This window comes from Pezoporus occidentalis, unplaced genomic scaffold, assembly GCF_034315485.1.
Source record: "Pezoporus occidentalis ecotype Australia unplaced genomic scaffold, CSIRO_AGI_Poc_V1 ctg31, whole genome shotgun sequence".
Classification (NCBI taxonomy): Eukaryota; Metazoa; Chordata; class Aves; order Psittaciformes; family Psittacidae; genus Pezoporus; species Pezoporus occidentalis.
The window spans coordinates 4,927,288-4,944,708 of record NW_026915052.1 but is presented as its reverse complement, the minus strand read 5'-3'; the positions used below and the strand labels follow the sequence as shown (position 1 = coordinate 4,944,708).

General features: G+C 42.2%; 1 protein-coding gene across 2 annotated transcripts in view; it reads right to left on the bottom strand.

Annotated features, from left to right (window-relative positions):
* Positions 1–6,807: 6,807 nt before the first annotated feature.
* KIF26A (kinesin family member 26A) overlaps positions 6,808–17,421 on the bottom strand; it is a 108,549-nt gene continuing 97,935 nt past the window's right edge. Inside the window, exons 13-16 of one of the 2 annotated variants that reach the window (XM_062628078.1) lie at positions 12,919–13,109; positions 12,443–12,463; positions 11,894–12,044; positions 6,808–8,276 (exon numbers count right to left, since the gene is read on the bottom strand). In XM_062628078.1, coding sequence (XP_062484062.1) covers positions 8,101–8,276; positions 11,894–12,044; positions 12,443–12,463; positions 12,919–13,109 — 539 coding nt within the window. In that variant the 3' untranslated portion in view covers positions 6,808–8,100. The remainder of the gene's footprint in view (positions 8,277–11,893; positions 12,045–12,442; positions 12,464–12,918; positions 13,110–17,421) is intronic. The other variant, XM_062628079.1, reaches the window with a different exon arrangement.

Here is a 17,421-nt window from a genome sequence, read left to right as displayed (position 1 = left end):
AACACTACTAATGGGGAAAGGCCTTGGAGAGCAAGGACTGCACAACTGCATGCCTGATGCATACAGAGCTGCAATTCCTGGATGTACTCCCAACGTGTACAGACCTATGTATTATATTAACTGATCTTCTAGCATCAATGACTCAAATATTGCATCCATACTATGAGCACCACAGAGAGGTAAATTTTATGAAGCTTTCAAACCTGCACTTAGGATTTACATACCTGAAAAGAGGTATTTAGTTCCTATGACAAGCCAGTCAGTTTGTTTTCAGTACATCTAGAAATTCTTCCTGAGTTAATCAGAATAGTTTTCCTTGTTTCTGATTTTAAAGAAAAAGTAAGTGAGATGTGTTGAAGTTTAATGCTTTGATGCTATTTCAGAGCTTCATTTGTGTTGGGTCAGCTGTCTATCAGGGACAACCACATCTAGTAAGTTCTCTTCCAGACTGGAGAACTTTTCCAAAGTCACTGGATTTCTGAAAGGAGTTCTAAGGTACCCCAAGAATATCCCAGACTTCAGCTTGCTGATCCACTTTGTTTTTTTTCCAAACAGTAAGTTAATAAGGCAACATAAACAGTAGATTAATAAGGCAACATCTGAACATGTAAACCAAGGGAAACAGATGGTTTACACATTCAGTACTTTTCACAGCAGCGTTCTGGATATTTTATAAAGAAATCCCATTCAAATGGTAGCTATCTTGCTGGAGCTCTTCAGAGTATGGATATGTGGCTCATGTACATCATTTCAGTTGTTGCCTAAAAAGAAAATCTTAAAAAATCCTAGCAGTTTGAAGTTCCACTTTTGAACTTGGATTTAGTAATTATGGTAGCTTAATGTCTACACCCAACAGCGTAGTGGAAGTTTGACACAAAACTGACCAGTTAAATGCATTTCAAATACAGGCATAGCTCAGTGAACTTCAAGCAGAAGAAATTCTGATCTAGTATATGTGAAGATGACTAATAAATGTCTCTTATGAGCATATTGATACTGCTGGTCCAATTCTAAACATAAATTCAGTGGCCTGAACACAGCTGAGTGTTTGAGCCCTAGACATAAACTCCATTCCCAGTTTTAATACCAGGCAACTTTCCTTTACCAACCCTTCTCTTCTTATGCTGTATCCTCTCCTGACAGAGGCCAGATCCCATTGCAAAATACCTAATGGCAAACGGCATTTATGACTGGAATATTAGTAAAGAAGGGCTGGAAGAAAAGGTGGAGATACTTTAGATATCAAAGAGCAAATCAGAGATCAAGTGAAGCATCCAAAGAGGCAACAGCAAGAAGAATATACGATGCCCTACAGAACACTGAGCACTGGGAGAAGGAGAAAACAGCAAAACAGCACATGGCTGCCCTCAGTCTTCACCACTTTGCTCCTGCTCAGAACACACAGCTTTTGCAAAGAAATGCATAGTCTGGGCACTGGTATTTTCTTCCATTATGTGTGTATTTGTATACACTATTATACTTTCCTCCTGTTTCTCTCCCCAAAAGCTGACGGGAAAGCGTTGCTTTCCCTCGTTTCCTGTCACACAAGCAAATAACATGTCTTCACCTTGAAAACTGAGCAGTTTGAAAACGGCATCTCATCCGATCCGAGCCTGCCTACAGTGTTTCAGCTGCCATGGCTGAAGGTTTTGCTCCATACTCAACAAAGAACATTGTGAGAGACATATTTTTAAGAACTGTTACATGCTCAGTTTGGAGGGAAACACAGTAGACCACTGTCCTTCCCCCTCATACCCTGTTTAGACTAAAAAACTGTGTTTGTACAGCACTTAGCCCCATGAGACTGAAGCCTTTAGGTACAAATGTAAGTCATTTAAATGGTAATGTACAACAAACTGAGTGGCACCCTTCAAAACAAGCAGTATTTGTAAGTGTATCTGTGCCAGGTGCTAACAAATGGAGGGTCATTTTTACAGATGCAGGGAAAGGTCTCAGTGAGCCAATATTTAAAAGTCAGTTTTTCCAGTCAAAGGCCAAATTCTAAAACGTCTGCTTGTTTTTCGACTGCCTGTGCCCTGGAGCACTGTGCCTGCCTCCCAGAGAGCAGCGCATTAGAGCGCCAAAGGTATTTCCCATACAAGGTCAGATCAATTAAAATATCCTTTAGATAGTCACGTGAGCTGTGTCACAGCCCTGATTAGGTCCCTGACCCTCTGAAGGACAGAATCTAAGGCAATCCACCGACCTCAGGCAGGAGAGCCAGATAACAAGGAGGCAAAAAGCAGGTTCACCCAGCTTTTTCACTACCCAGGGAACTGAAGGCTTTGCTCTTCCTGGCCACATAATACTGCTGTAATACCAGCGATGCCAAGAGTTTAACTAATAACCCTGTTCTCCTACTGAAGTCAATAGCAAAGTGCCAAAACCAAGTCTTTCAAAAGCTAGGACAAGCTCTTTCAGACACCCCAGGGAGACCAGGAAGCAGTATGCACTGCTGCCTTCCTTTGCCAGGCTGATGAGAATCTCCTACAGAAATGTTTACATTAAATAAATAAATGAATGATGGCATGGTTGGGATTGGAAGGGACCTTACAGATAATCCAGTTCCAACCCCCCTGCCATGGGCAGGGACACCTTCCACTAGACCAGGTTGCTCAAAGCCCTGTCCAACCTGTTCTTGAACACTTCCAGGAGCGAGGCATGAACCAATGAACCAAAACCTTTGCAGAATGGAGCTGCACTGTCTCAAGCCAGGACTTGGGCTGTTCGCTTGGGAGACAACCAAACAGCAGCTGTCTCAGTGAAACCTCCTTACCACCAAGGTACGAATAAGGTCCTAATCTCTGTAGAATATATTAATATAAAAATAAAGCAAGTTAATTATGCTACTGAATAAGTGCTTGTGCAGTGGGGAGAAGGCAGAAATGTTATTTGTATCTGGTGTAAGAGTATCTCTTTACTCTCCATCCCCCAGTGAGATGTAGCCAAGTGACAGCTGCTATTCCCTCTCATCCAGGAGCCACAGGAATATATCCAGGAATGACCTGTCATAAGCTGAATGCAACAGACAGAGGCAAAAGACACATAAAAAAGGTAAAACCAGACTACTAGGCAAGTGTGCATCACCTGGAGTCCCTGTGTGCGCTGCTCTGAAAGATTCCCTTCCTTTTGCCACCATGGTCCTGCTGCCCCCTCTGGCCTATAGGGAGAATCGTGGGAAGGGAAATAATGAATGAAGTGGTGTCCTATGTAAGCTGTTGTAAGGCTTCTGTCATGCCAAACACACCCAATATCAGGCAGTTTACCTGCAAGTCTGATAGTAAATCTCTCTGAAAATCTGCATTGCCAAGAGTTAAGTCTTATTCTATGTATTCCACAGATTTCTGCAAGCCAAATTCTGCATGAAGCCATGAGATGCTACATACAGGAGCAGCCTAGGAGGCAGTTTCTGCTAATTTGCACTTGTGGTATCATTGAACATTGACAGAACTATTATTTCCGTTCTCCCAAATACCACTGATAAGTAAAATATTTTCAGCAGGATCTTTACTTGGTGAAAGCATAGCTCCTGTGAACCACTGCTGAGGCAATTTACACCATCAAAAACCCTGAAGCAAAAAAAGCCAAGTCAGTGAGATATAAGCTAAAATTCAAGTATTTTGCTGGATACAAAACAGATTTACTTGCTTGCTTAAACAGGTGCCTAAGTGCTCTAGTAAATTAGCACCCAAATACTGCGCCATTTTTATTTGTGTCCACTTCTACCAGCTTGGACATATGATACAGAAGTCGTCTTACAGCTAACATTTTTGCCTAAAACCCTGCTTATAGCCACACTATACAACAGCTGCCTGAGGAGTTATGTTCCACACATAACTTTAAAAATAAAATGCAAGTTACTGGAAAAGGTGGATTTATAACTGGAAACGGAATACGTAGGTACCTTGAAATAGAAACAAATGAAACACTTTCTGTATACTGAGAAAAGAACAAATAATCTCATATTTCTATTGCAGTCTCTGTTAGTGCTGATATTTCGATATTGTGGTTTGTGTCCTAGAAATACCTTAGCTGGAACCAGTTAGACCAGAAGCACTATAAGGAAAAAGGTTTTACACATACATTAAATGACTTGCTGCCTGCACCACCTGATTTCTTCATAGGGAATCTATATTTGTAATAACTGCATTTCCACACACTTCTAACAAGGTTCAATGTCCACATAGATGTACACTGTTCAGTACATGGTTAGCCACAGCACAGGTTATGGGAGTGGCTACTGACTCTTCCAGCTTGTCCACTCAATTTGCAAATTCTGACAAGTGCATTGAAATCCTGTCTCCCAGGAGTAGTTTTATATATTGTACCATGACCATTGGATGGGAAAATGCAAAAGTAAGCTTGGAGGCCATGTCCAGAATACAAGGTTCTCTTTGATTCACAAGTCCCTGGTCTCCAGATAAGAGTTCTGCTTTCCCACTCAATTTCTGTTCCAGTCCTTACCTCATCTCTTCTGGAAAGATGCCTGACCATGTGATTGAGGCAGTGGGGACCTCTCCTCTCCCTGACCATCACATGCAATCTGGTGTCCTGGTTAGTGAAACCTGGTGAGAGGTGGGGTTTGAGGAAAATGGACTTTCTGTCCCACATATATTTGCCGTTGCATTCGTTTAAAAAATAAGCAGCTGTCAATACATGTTTTCCTGTTGTTGGGAAATAAATATTATTTTAGGCTTGGTAAAGTGGCCCATCAAGGGACCTAGAAGGGGTTTGCCCCAGCAAGGAAGAGGTGAGAGATTTCATGGGAAGATCTTCAATGAAGGGGTTAAAAATTCTAGTGTGAATTAACCCTGCCAAAAGAAACTGGGGCAGTTCAACACCAGTGGGTTTCTAGGGTTTTATTTGATACTGTAACAAACTCAATAAGATCATATCTTTAAGTATGCAATTTAATAGCTATTTTAAATTGTTAAATATCAAGACAAAATTAATGAAATAAAGTATCCAGCCTAATTTTTCAATTATCGTTTGTAACCTTCTATAATTAGGCCTCTTGCAAAATAAGCCTGAATCATAAACTAAGCATATATTTGTATAAATTTTAACCAGATGGAACTGTGAAAGTTATAAAAAAATAAAGGAATTTTAAAGGCTCTGAGGTCTTGAGATCTGAAAGTTAATTTACTATTCACAACTGCCAATAAGGAACAGAATTTGCATAGGGAACTTTGTTATTTCATCCATCAGTGCCTCACCTTATTTTGCATCTCCGGGTTGTTTTGTGTCACCAAGCCAGAGGCTAAATGCATTTAATATGCATGCTATTGCCATGTTGACATGGAACTAAGCAGCCCTGAAATGTTTTTTTTGCTATTTTGTGGCAAACATAACCATAGTTGCAAATTACAGAGAAAGTATCAAAGGATGCAGGCCTAATCAGCAAATATTGCATAGCAGGATATTTAAATAAATTGTCAGGTTTATAAAAATTGAGATGGATGATTAGTAGCTTGATTTTTATTTCAGAAGATTATGATATTGCCAGAGTAGGGAGAAGCAATAAAGACCTTTGAGGAGAAGATGAAGTGGCTGGCAAATAAACAAAAACTCCTGTGTACATGCAAGAGAGGGCTACAGACCACCTTGAAAAGACTGTGAGCCCAGCCCTGCTGCGACAAGGGCTCAAAGCCCACCACAGGTCAACTCACCTTGCAGTAGCACCGTGAAGATGTGCATCTCCAGAGGACAGTGTAATGGCACCAGTGCAAAACCTAACACCACAGCACAGAGCTCCCCCTGACTGTGTTCTCCTTTGGCCCTCTTGCTAGGAGGTTTTCCCTCAGTATGCTGTTGCCATTTTTATTTTGACTGTACTTATTTATCTGATCCTAGCTCTGAAAAAAAAACACAATGTATTGAATCACTATATGGCTTTGATTCCACCTTTAGAACTGTGACTTTATGCACACATACAGAAAGTAAATATAGCAGGAATTTACAACTTAGTAAATATTACTGGTATTCAGGGATATCAGCAAGGGGATCCTCTAGAAATTCTAGAGGCCACATTGCCCCACAGAGAACCCAATGCAGTGCAAATGTCAGTAAGTAAACATGGTGCACACTTTTCCAGGGATAAGCACAGAGAGGTAACCTATGTGAAGTCACAAAGATACTTGAACATCGAACCCTTAGTCTCATTCTCCCACTTCTCCAGCTGCAGAATGAGGAGGAAGGCATTTTGCCCCCCTCTCACAGGCCTCTTATGGGGGTTAAAGAACTTAGTGTGACATAAGGAGAGAAAGAGGGAGGGAAAATATTCACACATTACAGGCCATTTGGCCAAATAGCTGTAAAATACTCTAGATGGTGTCATTAGAAGCACCAGCTTTGCATTATTAAATCTTCCTGGAGTTACTCCAGTCAGCTCATCACTGGGAGATGAGGACCAGGCACAGCTACTGTCTAACCAGAGAGCAAATGCAGCAGTGTCAGACAGAAAAGAATACAGTCGTTTTTCCTGACAGACCTATGGGGCCCAGGGCTTGATCTTAGTTCCTAAAGTTTTCTTTTTAATTTCTTTGTCTCATCAGGGAAAACAAGTATGTGAGCCACAGATCTTTGTTCTGTGAACTATGAAGTGCTAAGAGAACTTCAGTATTAACATTGCTATTTATTTTACCCTTTGGTGTTTTGTCTCTTTCCCAATTGGTTTATGATGACTAATGTCAAAACTCCATTCCCAGTTATATCCCTTGGGCAAAGAGATGACATTTAATACAGTATACCACAGGCCATTCTATCTCCTCCAAACATTAAAATCACATACACAGCAAGAAGCAATCATAACAATAGATGTATCTTTTATTCACAGATAAAAACTGAAGCAAGCTGTTATAATACATATTTGTACACAGGATTTGAAAAAACCATAAAAAGGAAGATGATTAGAAAATATGATTCATTATGAAATGTGGTATTACATACACTATTAAACCTTTTCAAAAGTATTTGTTTGGCAACAGTTTTTCAATAGTTCCCACACTTAAGTGGCCTCCTTCAAAAAAGCACAAATCTCATGCAGCATGTATAAACTTGATCCTGAGGGTTTGCCTTCCTTAGAAAAACTGTAAAAAGATATACTATTTGTCTTAAAAGTTCAAAATGCAAATGCTATATTTATAGTCAAAACTATATAAAAATATGGACCTAACGTAACATTTACAAAAACGTTTTGTTCCTTTTTTTGTTTTATGGTTTTGGTAATAAAGAGAATTCTCAATTCCTGCAGTCAGAGAGGAAATAAGAAAACCAAAACAAACCACAGTGCCCTTTGTAGACTTCCTCACATTAAGTTTACACTCCAAAAAGACCAGGTCTGTAAGAAGTGAGGTTACTAACCAAAGTAGGTAAGCAGTTAATATATATCTCTATATGTATATATAAAATGGAAAACGAACATTTACTTTGATCTGAAAAAGTAATAATACAAAACCTGAAGGTAAAACAATCATCTCCAAATGCCATAATACTCCTTTTCAATAGATAAATGTTCATAAAAATATCTTGAACCCTAACCAAGAAAACAATTATAATACAGTTTTAATTCTGCTACATAAAACAGCTTTTCTATGAAACAAGAAGGCAAGTTCAGGTATGAAAACATAATTTACTTATTGCTTTTGCTACAATGTTGTTTGTTTTTTACATATAGTCATAAATACACTATACAGTATAAAATATTTTGTAGGAATACGTTTTGTGGTCTGCTTAGGTTTGCTGGCTTTAATTCTAGCACCAAATACAAAAATGAAAATCAAATTAACTTTAAAGGCACTTCCATTGTATGTTTGTTTGTTTGTTAACACAGAATCACAGATCTTGTTTTGTACTACATTTCTTCGCTCCCCTCTGGTAGAAGCAATACTTGTTCCTACTTTTATCTTTGTAGAGTTCAGGTCACATTGAGGCACCAAATGATTTATGAACATTCCTACCCCACAGCTGTTTCTTTCTCTTAAAACATTCATTGTTGCTTTTAAGTCTTCACCTTTCCTCCTTCACTTCCCAACTACTTTCTCTCTTCTTCGTGTCAGACAATTCAGCTTCACTTCCTTCAGTCCCTTGCAAAGCCTCCCTTCAAACCTCCACTTCCCTTACTCCATCTTGTGCATCTGTTACTCCAATATCAAAACACGTCACTATCATGATATGTGACTTGCACAGATTAACACACTGTTCCAGTTCCTCTGTCACTTGTTCCAGTGCCTCCAGATACTCCTGTGACTCTTTATCGAGATCAGGATCCACTTCAACTGTCAGAAAAAAAAAAAAAAAAAAAAAAATCAGTGAGAGAAAAAGGTCATTGCAAAACATTATTTTATCACAAGTGAGGCAAAAGAATCATAGAATCATAGAATCGTTAGGGTTGCAAAGGACCTTAAGATCATCTAGTTCCAACCCCCCCTGCCATGGGAAGGGACACCTTACGCTAAATCATAGCACCCAAGGCCTCGTCCAACCTGGCCTTGAACACTGCCACGGATGGAGCATTCACAAGCTCCCTGGGCAACCCATTCCAGTGCCTCACCACCCTAACAGGAAAGAATTTCCTTCTTATATCCAATCTACACTTCCCCTGCTTAAGTTTTAATCCGTTACCCCTTGTCCTATCACTACAGTCTCTAATGAAGAGTCCCTCCCCAGCATCCCTAGAGGCCCCCTTCAGATACTGGAAGGCTGCTATGAGGTCTCCACGCAGCCTTCTCTTCTCCAGCCCCAACTTCCTCAGCCTGTCCTCATACGGGAGGTGCTCCAGTCCCCTGATCATCGTCGTGGCCCTTCTCTGGACTTGTTCCAACAGTTCCATGTCCTTTTTATGTTGAGGACACCAGAACTGCACACAATGCTCCAGGTGAGGTCTCACAAGAGCAGAGTAGAGGGGCAGGATCACCTCCTTCGACCTGCTGCTCACGCTCCTTTTGATGCAGCCCAGGATACAGTTGGCTTTCTGGGCTGCAAGCACATGCTGCCGGCTCATGTTCATTTTCTCATCGACCAACACCTCCAAGTCCTTCTCCACAGGGCTGCTCTGAATCTCTTCTCTGCCCAACCTGTAGCTGTGCCTGGGATTGCTCCGACCCAGGTGTAGGACCTTGCACTTGGCACGGTTAACCTTCATGAGGCTGGCATCAGTGCATCTCACAAGTGTGTTGAGGTCCCTCTGGATGGCATTCCTTCCCTCCAGTGTATAAACCGTAACACACAGCTTGGTGTCATCGGCAAACTTGCTGAGGGCGCACTCAATCCCACTGTCCATGTCGGTGACAAAGATGTTGAACAAGACCAGTCCCAACACCGATCCCTGAGGGACACCACTCGTTACTGGTCTCCAGCCGGACATTGAGCCATTGACCACAACTCTTTGTGTGCAGCCATCCAGCCAGTTCTTTATCCACCGCGTGGTCCATCCATCAAATTGATGTCTCTCCAATTCAGAGACAAGGATGTCGTGTGGGACAGTGTCGAACGCTTTGCACAAGTCCAGGTAGATGACATCAACTGCTCTACCCCTGTCCATCAGTTCTGTAGCCCCATCATAGAAGGCCACCAAGTTGGTCAGGCAGGATTTCCCCTCAGTGAAGCCATGCTGGCTGTCACCAAGCACATTGTTGATTTTCATGTGCCTTAGCATGCCTTCCAGGAGAATGTGCTCCAAGATTTTGTCAGGCACGGAGGTGAGGCTGACTGCTCTGTAATTCCCCGGGTCATCCATTTTCCCCTTCTTGAAAATGGGGGTTATATTTCCCTTTTTCCAGTCATCGGGAACTTCACCTGACTGCCATGATTTCTCAAATATGATGGCCAGCGGCTTCGCAACTTCATTTGCCAGCTCCTTCAGGACCTGTGGATGGATTTCATCAGGACCCACGGACTTGTGCACGTTCAGGTCTTCATTCTCACAGTCCCTGCATCTGCCTTCCAAGACTTGGGTGGTTTGGTCAGAGCCTTTGCCAGTGAAGACCGAGGCAAAGAAGTCATTCAGAACCTCAGCCTTCTCCAAATCTTGTGTAGCCAGTTCTCCTGAGAGCTTCCTGAGGGGGCCTACGTTCTCCTTACTCTGTTTTTTATTTGCTACATACCTGTAGAATCCCTTCCTGTTATCTTTAATACCTCTAGCTAAGTTTAATTCTAACTGGGCCTTAGCTTTCCTAACCTGGTCCCTAGCTTCCCGGACAACATCCCTGTACTCTTCCCATGCCACCTGTCCTTGCTTCTGCTTATTATAAGCCTCTTTTTTCAACTGAATTTTCCTCAGCAGCTCCTTATCCATCCAAGGAGGTCTCCTGGCCCTCCTGCTGCACTTCCTTCTAGCTGGGATGCAACACTCCTGAGCTTGCAGCAGGTGATCCTTGAATATCAACCAACAGTCCTGGGCATCTCTGCCCTCTAGGGCTGCATCCCATGGAACCTTACTAGGCAGGTTCCTTAAGAGGCCAAAGTCTGCTCTCTTGAAGTCCAGGGCAGTGAGCTTGCTGCACGCTCCTCTCACTGTCCTGAGGATCTCGAATTCAACCATCTCATGATCGCTGCATCCAAGGCTACCCTGGAGAGTCACATTTCCAACCAGCCCTTCCCTGTTGGTGAGCACGAGGTCAAGCATGGCACCTCTCCTTGTCGACTCCTCTATTACTTGCAGAAGGAAATTGTCTTCTACACAATTGAGGAACCTCCTGGATTGCTTGTGCCGGGCCATACCGTCCTTCCAACAGATATCAGGGTGGTTGAAGTCCCCCATGAGAACAAGGGCCTGTGAGCGTGAGGCTTTTCCTATCTGTCTATGGAGTGCTTCATCCATATGTTCTTCTTGACCAGGCGGTCTGTAACAGATCCCCACAGTAATGTCTCCCATAGCTGTATTCCCTTTAACCCTGACCCACAAACTCTCTGTTAACTGCTCACCTGTCCCCAGACTGAGTTCCATACTCTCCAGCCTATCCCTCACATAAAGGGCAATTCCCCCTCCCCACCTGCCAGGCCTGTCTTTTCTAAAGAGCCTGTAACCTTCCATTCCAACACTCCAGTCATAGGAGCCATCCCACCATGTTTCTGTGATGCCTATTATATCATACCCCCGTAGACGTGCACACATCTCTAATTCCTCTTGTTTGTTCCCCATGCTATGGGAGTTTGTACAGAGGCTTCCAAGCCGAGCTCCAAATGAAGCCGGCTCACTGGCTGGAGCGGCTGGAATATCTCTACATTGCTCCGATCATTTATTATAGGTTCTGGCAACTGACTGGGTGTGTTGGGATGGAATGATGCCCCCCTCCCCCAACACATCTGGTTTAAAGCCTCCTTGACCAGTCTGGCAAGCCTCCTACCAAAACTGCTCTTTCCCTCCTTTATCAGATCAGCTCCACCAGCCCCCACTAGACCTGGCCTACAAACTTGGGTCCTGTGTAGAGTACAATTTTATTTCTCTAGAACTAGAAATTTTTTTCAATTAGTTCAGCAGATTCAAAACTCTACCTTGAGGCTCTAGTTAAGCACAGCACTCTGACTGTAAACAAATCTCATGCCTCAGTTTCCAAGCTGTAACACGGATATGGTAACATTTTATTCCTTCTTTGGAAGGAAGGATAATAAAAGGTTATGTAAATATTTAATATTAACAAGCATCACAGTGAGTCTCTACATTGTTTTGACATTTTCTTCTAATTGGTTTGGGGGGTGAGAGGGGCGCTCATTTTTAGTCCTACTCAGCACTGAACAAATCCCGCATCACAGAAATATGAATGGAGTCAGAGTATTTTAGGGCTCAATTCAGCAAACTATCTTTGCAAGTGCTTAACTTTTTCATTGGGACTTCTCATATGCTGAATATTTGTTACATGATGTTACATTATTGCTGGTTTTGAAAAATACTCACAGTCATCTTTCCATTTATTTGGATCCATCATCAACCTGCACTTGGTCTCTTCCAACTCTTCCTTCAAAAATTCATGCTTTGCCTTTACTTCTCTGATTCGCTGCTGGCGCCTTTCTAGTATCTTCAGCTTGGTATGGAAATACATCAGACCCTTTTAAGACACAGAAAGACCATTTCATTAATTTGCCTGTTATGAGCTGACCTCCAACAGTTTGACACAGAATGCTCCCACCTCCTTGTTTGTAAGACTTAGCAGGTAGATTGTTTTGTTTTGTTGTGGGGTTGGTGGCTCTGTCAGGTTTTGGGTGATTTTCTTACTTGAACTTTACATTAATAGATTCTAATCTAAAGGAAGAGCATGCTACATCACTTAAGCATTCATTGCACTTCTCTGAATTAGCAAACTTCTCAATACATTCTGAAATTACTACTGCTTGTAGAGGATTTTTTTTTCAGCAATATAAATTATAAACACAGCCTAATAATAATGTTAGAGGTATATATAATCCTCAAACACACAAATTCTTATTTTTTTAAAAGCATTCCTACCTTCTCAACATCCTGGAAAGGCTATTATAAAAGAAATGGAAAAAAGGCATCAGAAGAATATAGAATTCTAGTCTCCAAAATAGAATGAGTCGAAGTGTTTTCCAATTACTAGTAAATTAAACTCAGTGTATCCCTGATTTAATAGAATTCTGTCATTTACGTAAAGAGTTAATGACCCTGCCGCTGAAGGACCCTGTAAGGTTTCATCAGCCAGGCTAAGATCATAAAATCTTCTCATAATGTATTTCTTGGTAACTTACATTTACACCATCAGTCACATTAGCCACAATTAATTTCAGAGAGTAATCATTTCATTTTCTGTGTTAAGAGTACCCCAACATACAAATTGTAAAATTAACAATTATAGTGATTTAATTGCAATCAATTTCCTCAATACCATTCCGGCATTCAAGCAAGAACTCTGCCTGTATACTGTAATTTAAGTTGTCTACAGTTGTCGTAAAATATGTGCTGACCTCAGTTTCCTCTTGTCTGTGTCGATGTAATCGTTCCACATCATCAATCTCATAAACTTTAATTTCAAATGGCTCTTTTAGAGTGCCTGGCAAAGGTGGTAGATCAACCCATTGGCCAGTGACACTGGGTTTTCTTCCTAGGGAGGCAGCATCTGGCAACGGAGCAGGAATCAGTCTACGACGCTGGAGACCTAAAATACATAAGATAAAGATGCCTCAGACTCCTAAGAGATTAACAGACTGCAGAATGTACTGTAGTGAATTCAAGAAAGATCTAGGTTCTCAGGATATTTAAGAAGAAATGCTTTTCTTGATCTTTTCTTTTAGTAAAATACCCTTAGGCTGCTAATCAAGTTATTACCGTAACAAAGTATGTTTCTCTTAGTTCATGGATGGGAATAACAGCAGTTTCCCTCCCAAAGCAGATGTCTGAGTCTCAGTTCTTTAATCTTTTCTTGCAAAATAAGCTGGTGGGCTACAAGGGCATTCATTACCTTATAATGGCAATGAGACAGTTATTTCAACCCAATACTGATAACGACAGATGAATCTGGAAATCTCCTGCTCCTCCAGATGAAGTCAAGCAAGATTTTCCAAGATCCTTCTCATTTTATTATCTTGTTGCAAAGAGCAAGCAAGTCCCTCCAGAACTACTACCAATGCGTTAAGGTGTTTGTCGTCGTTTAAGTCCAGTCAGTAACTCAGAACCACGTAGTTGCTCTCTCAGTGCTCCCCTTCCTCCCCACTGCTCCTGGAGGGATGGGGAGAATTGAAAGAACATAACTCACACAGGTTGAGATAAGAACAGTCCAGTAACTAAGGTATAACACAAATCACTACTGCTACCACCAATAACAATAATGATAAGGGAAATAACAAGGGAAGAGAATACAACCGCTCACCACCCGTCGACCAATATTCAGCCTGACCCGAGCAATGATCTAGGCCTCCCAGGTAACTGTCCCCAGTTTATATACTGGGCATGATGTGCTGTGGTATGGAATACCTCTTTGGTTAGTTTGGGTCAGGTGTCCTGCCTCTGCTTCCTCCTGGCTTCCCCTCCTCCCTGGCAGAGCATCCTTGGTTAGACTAAACATTGCTAAGCAGCAACTAAAAACACCAGTGTTATTAGCGCTGTTCCCAGGCTGAAAGTCAAAACCACAGCACTGCACCAGTTACAAAGAAGGAGAAAAAATGACTGCTACTGCTGAACCCAGGACAGTGCTAAATACCAGCAGTTTTCAGTGAACTTTGTGGGGCTGGGAGGCATTCAGAAAGCAGCAACAAACTAAGCTGCAACTTGAGCCACCTCTAATGTCAGGGCATATCACCATCAATTCATACCAGCACTCAGAAGCTCAGAAGATGACGAAACTCACCAATTCATCAACAGGAGTGCTCCCAGACTTACAAACAACAAACTGCCTCCTTGATGCACCTGCTAGGGCTCAAGTTTCATGAGTTATGTCCTTCAAAAGTGCTGATACCTTCGTATACAAGAATTGGCACTTTGGTGTCCAGCACTTTTTACAATTCTAAGTCTCTCTTAACTCTCTAAAAGGCTGACCTATACACTACATGTGTCAAGAATGAGTACATGCATAGAGCTGGTCAGGCAATGTTAATAAGGCTGCAGTCCAATCTCTAGATAGATAGGAGGGCTGAAGACCACCAGAAGCAAGCGGAAATGTCATATGGTAGCAGTAAGTATAAGGAGCTTTTGGGTGACTTGTGACAATAAATTTAGCGCCTAATTTCCTCGTCTTACTGAAAGCCAACTCAGATGTAAGACATCTACCTTCTGGTCTTCTTACAGAAGTGACCACATCAAACAGACTGTGCTGCTCAGAGGACAGTGATGCCAGAACAACTTCTGGGCTGAGACCTCTACAGGAGAGTTAAGTGCAAGTTAAGGCTTCAGGTAAGCTCTGTCACAAACATAAACATGAAATGGAGACAAAATCCCAGCAGGTAACCCCAAAGCAAGACACTGACATAGACACCAGCATGGTTACTGCACGTTACCTATTCTTAAGAAAAACATTCCTAGTTCTTATTTGCACCCTTGCTAATTTCTAAGTAACAAGATGTCCTGGGTTCAGCAGGAGCAGTCATTTTTCTCCTTCTTGGTAGCTGGTGCAGTGCAGTGTTTTGGCATTCAGCTTGGGAACAGAGCTGATAACAATAATGTTTTGGTTTGTCCAAGGACTTTGTGAGCCTCATGCTCTGCCAGGGAGGAGGGGAAGCTGGGGGGAAGCAGAGACAGGACACCTGACCCAAACTGACCAAAGAGGTATTCCATACCACAGCATGTCATGCCCAGGAGGTAACTGGGAGTTAGCCGGAAGGGTTGGGACTGCAGGGTTGGAGGAGGTATTGGGCAGAGCTTGGTCGGGCTGGGGGGCCGAGTTATCGGTCGGCTGGTGGTGAGATGATGTATTCTCTTCCCTTGTTATTTCCTTTATCATTGTTATTATTGGTGGTAGCAGTAGTGATTTGTGTTATACCTTAGTTACTAAACTGTTCTTATCTCAACCTGTGGGAGTTGCATTCTTTTTGATTCTCCTCTCTGTCCCTCCGGGAGTAGGGGGAGGTAAAGAAGGGGGGGGAGCGAGTGAACAAGTTGCCTGACTGGGTTTAAACCACGACACAAGAACAATCACAATGAGAATGTTTTGGAAGGCTTGCTTCTACTTCTGCAACACCTGTTCATATTTCTCACAACCCTAATAGATTTAACCTGAATCACCACTATCACCTGCCTGCTGAAACCACCTGCTGTAACTCCGATGTTGTAACCACTTTAGTGACAGCTGGATCCTTCTGAAAAGGACACTGAAGAGATGCAAACTTCATATCCACTGTACCAGCCAGGGTAAACATCCTTTCTCCAAAGATTAGTTGAAGGATAAGGGACAAGGTTTCCAGTGACATATACAGAAGTAGGATCTGTTCTTAAATCCAGAAACTGCACGATTTCAATGCAGTCTGGAGTAACATAAGCTACTCCAATCATCTTTAACACTTTTCAAAAATTCTAATATACTGTAGATTAATAATGGTTCTGCACCAAACAATTCTTGTAAGAAGTATTTAAGGAACTTCCTAGGAAACCTCATTTCACATACAAAGCACGTTATTGTCTCAAAGTCTACAGCACTCCAAAAAAGTAATACATAATTTATTGATACAGAGACATTTCAAATGGAAAAAGAAATACTTTGTCATTTTACAGACCTTATAAGCATTTCCTGGGGCAAAACCAAATACAAATCCATCAGTGGGTAATACCTTCTCAATATGCGTGCCACTTACACAGCTGTTAATACTGATTTGTAAGAAAGGTTTAAGAGGTTGATATGCCATGGAAAGAGAACTGCAGTGAACGTTGCACTAAGTTTCCAAAATGATTTATCACCTGCTGAAGCCACTCAGTTGCTTTGACCAGAAAGCACCATAAGGTCTACGTCATCTTCACTCGTTTCTTTTTCTGTCAGAACTGAGCATCATGGATGTCTCTAGGGATTGTAAGAATTATCGCTTTCCAATCAAAAGCTCAGATTCAGCACATTGCTGATATTAGTTCCTACTGTATTTCCAACATTCAATATGCTTAGATTGCTGAATGTAGCTGTGCTCATTAGCTACATGGCACCAATTGCCACTGATTCTTTAAAATACTACAGGACTTTAACCTAAATCAATAAAAACGAAGACTGCAACAGCAGTCATGTGAACCTGATTTTGAAGCTGGCTACAACCAGTGGCACTTGCATGAGCACCACATGCAAAAGCAATAAGGAAACACCCCAGAGAACCAGAATGACCTGGCTCTTGTATGTCCACCTTTGCCTGGTGTGGTCAGACATGCCAGACTTGGCACAGTACGCGAGCTAGAGCCACCTTCTCTGAGCACCTCCCCCAGTCATTTTCCTATTGCTTATAGTATCTACAGGTACACTAAAATTTCTTTATAAAAGAGCTATTACAGTGCAATACATAATTTTGCAATCAGCTGGTAATATTACTATAAGAGTTGCTACACCTTACATACACACCCTACTGCTCTGCCCCTGAGCCTTACCTTTGGGTAACCTAATATGCATTCAGCAATCCTCATTATTTCACGCTCTCCTCTCCTCCAGACCTATTCATGTGTTTCTAAACTACAGTCCCAGCCCCTCTCACTGAAATTTCCTCACAGACACCTGGCAGCAGAGATCCTCTTCTCACTGCCCTTCTCTCAGTGATCTTTTCCAACACTCACTTGATCCTCACAGAAACTCATCAGCACCCACCCAGCACCTTCACTCTTCCCAACCCACTCATTACACCCTCCTATTTTGGGCCACCCTGGTGCAGTGCTCACTGCTGACCCTGCTGAGGGAAGAACGAACATCCCATCTGCCCGCGGATATCTGCTCCCTCCTCCCTCCGAGGGAGGTGGCTGGCACCCCAGGGCACCTGGCACCTTTCCTGCCCCCTCCACTATAGCTTCTGTGT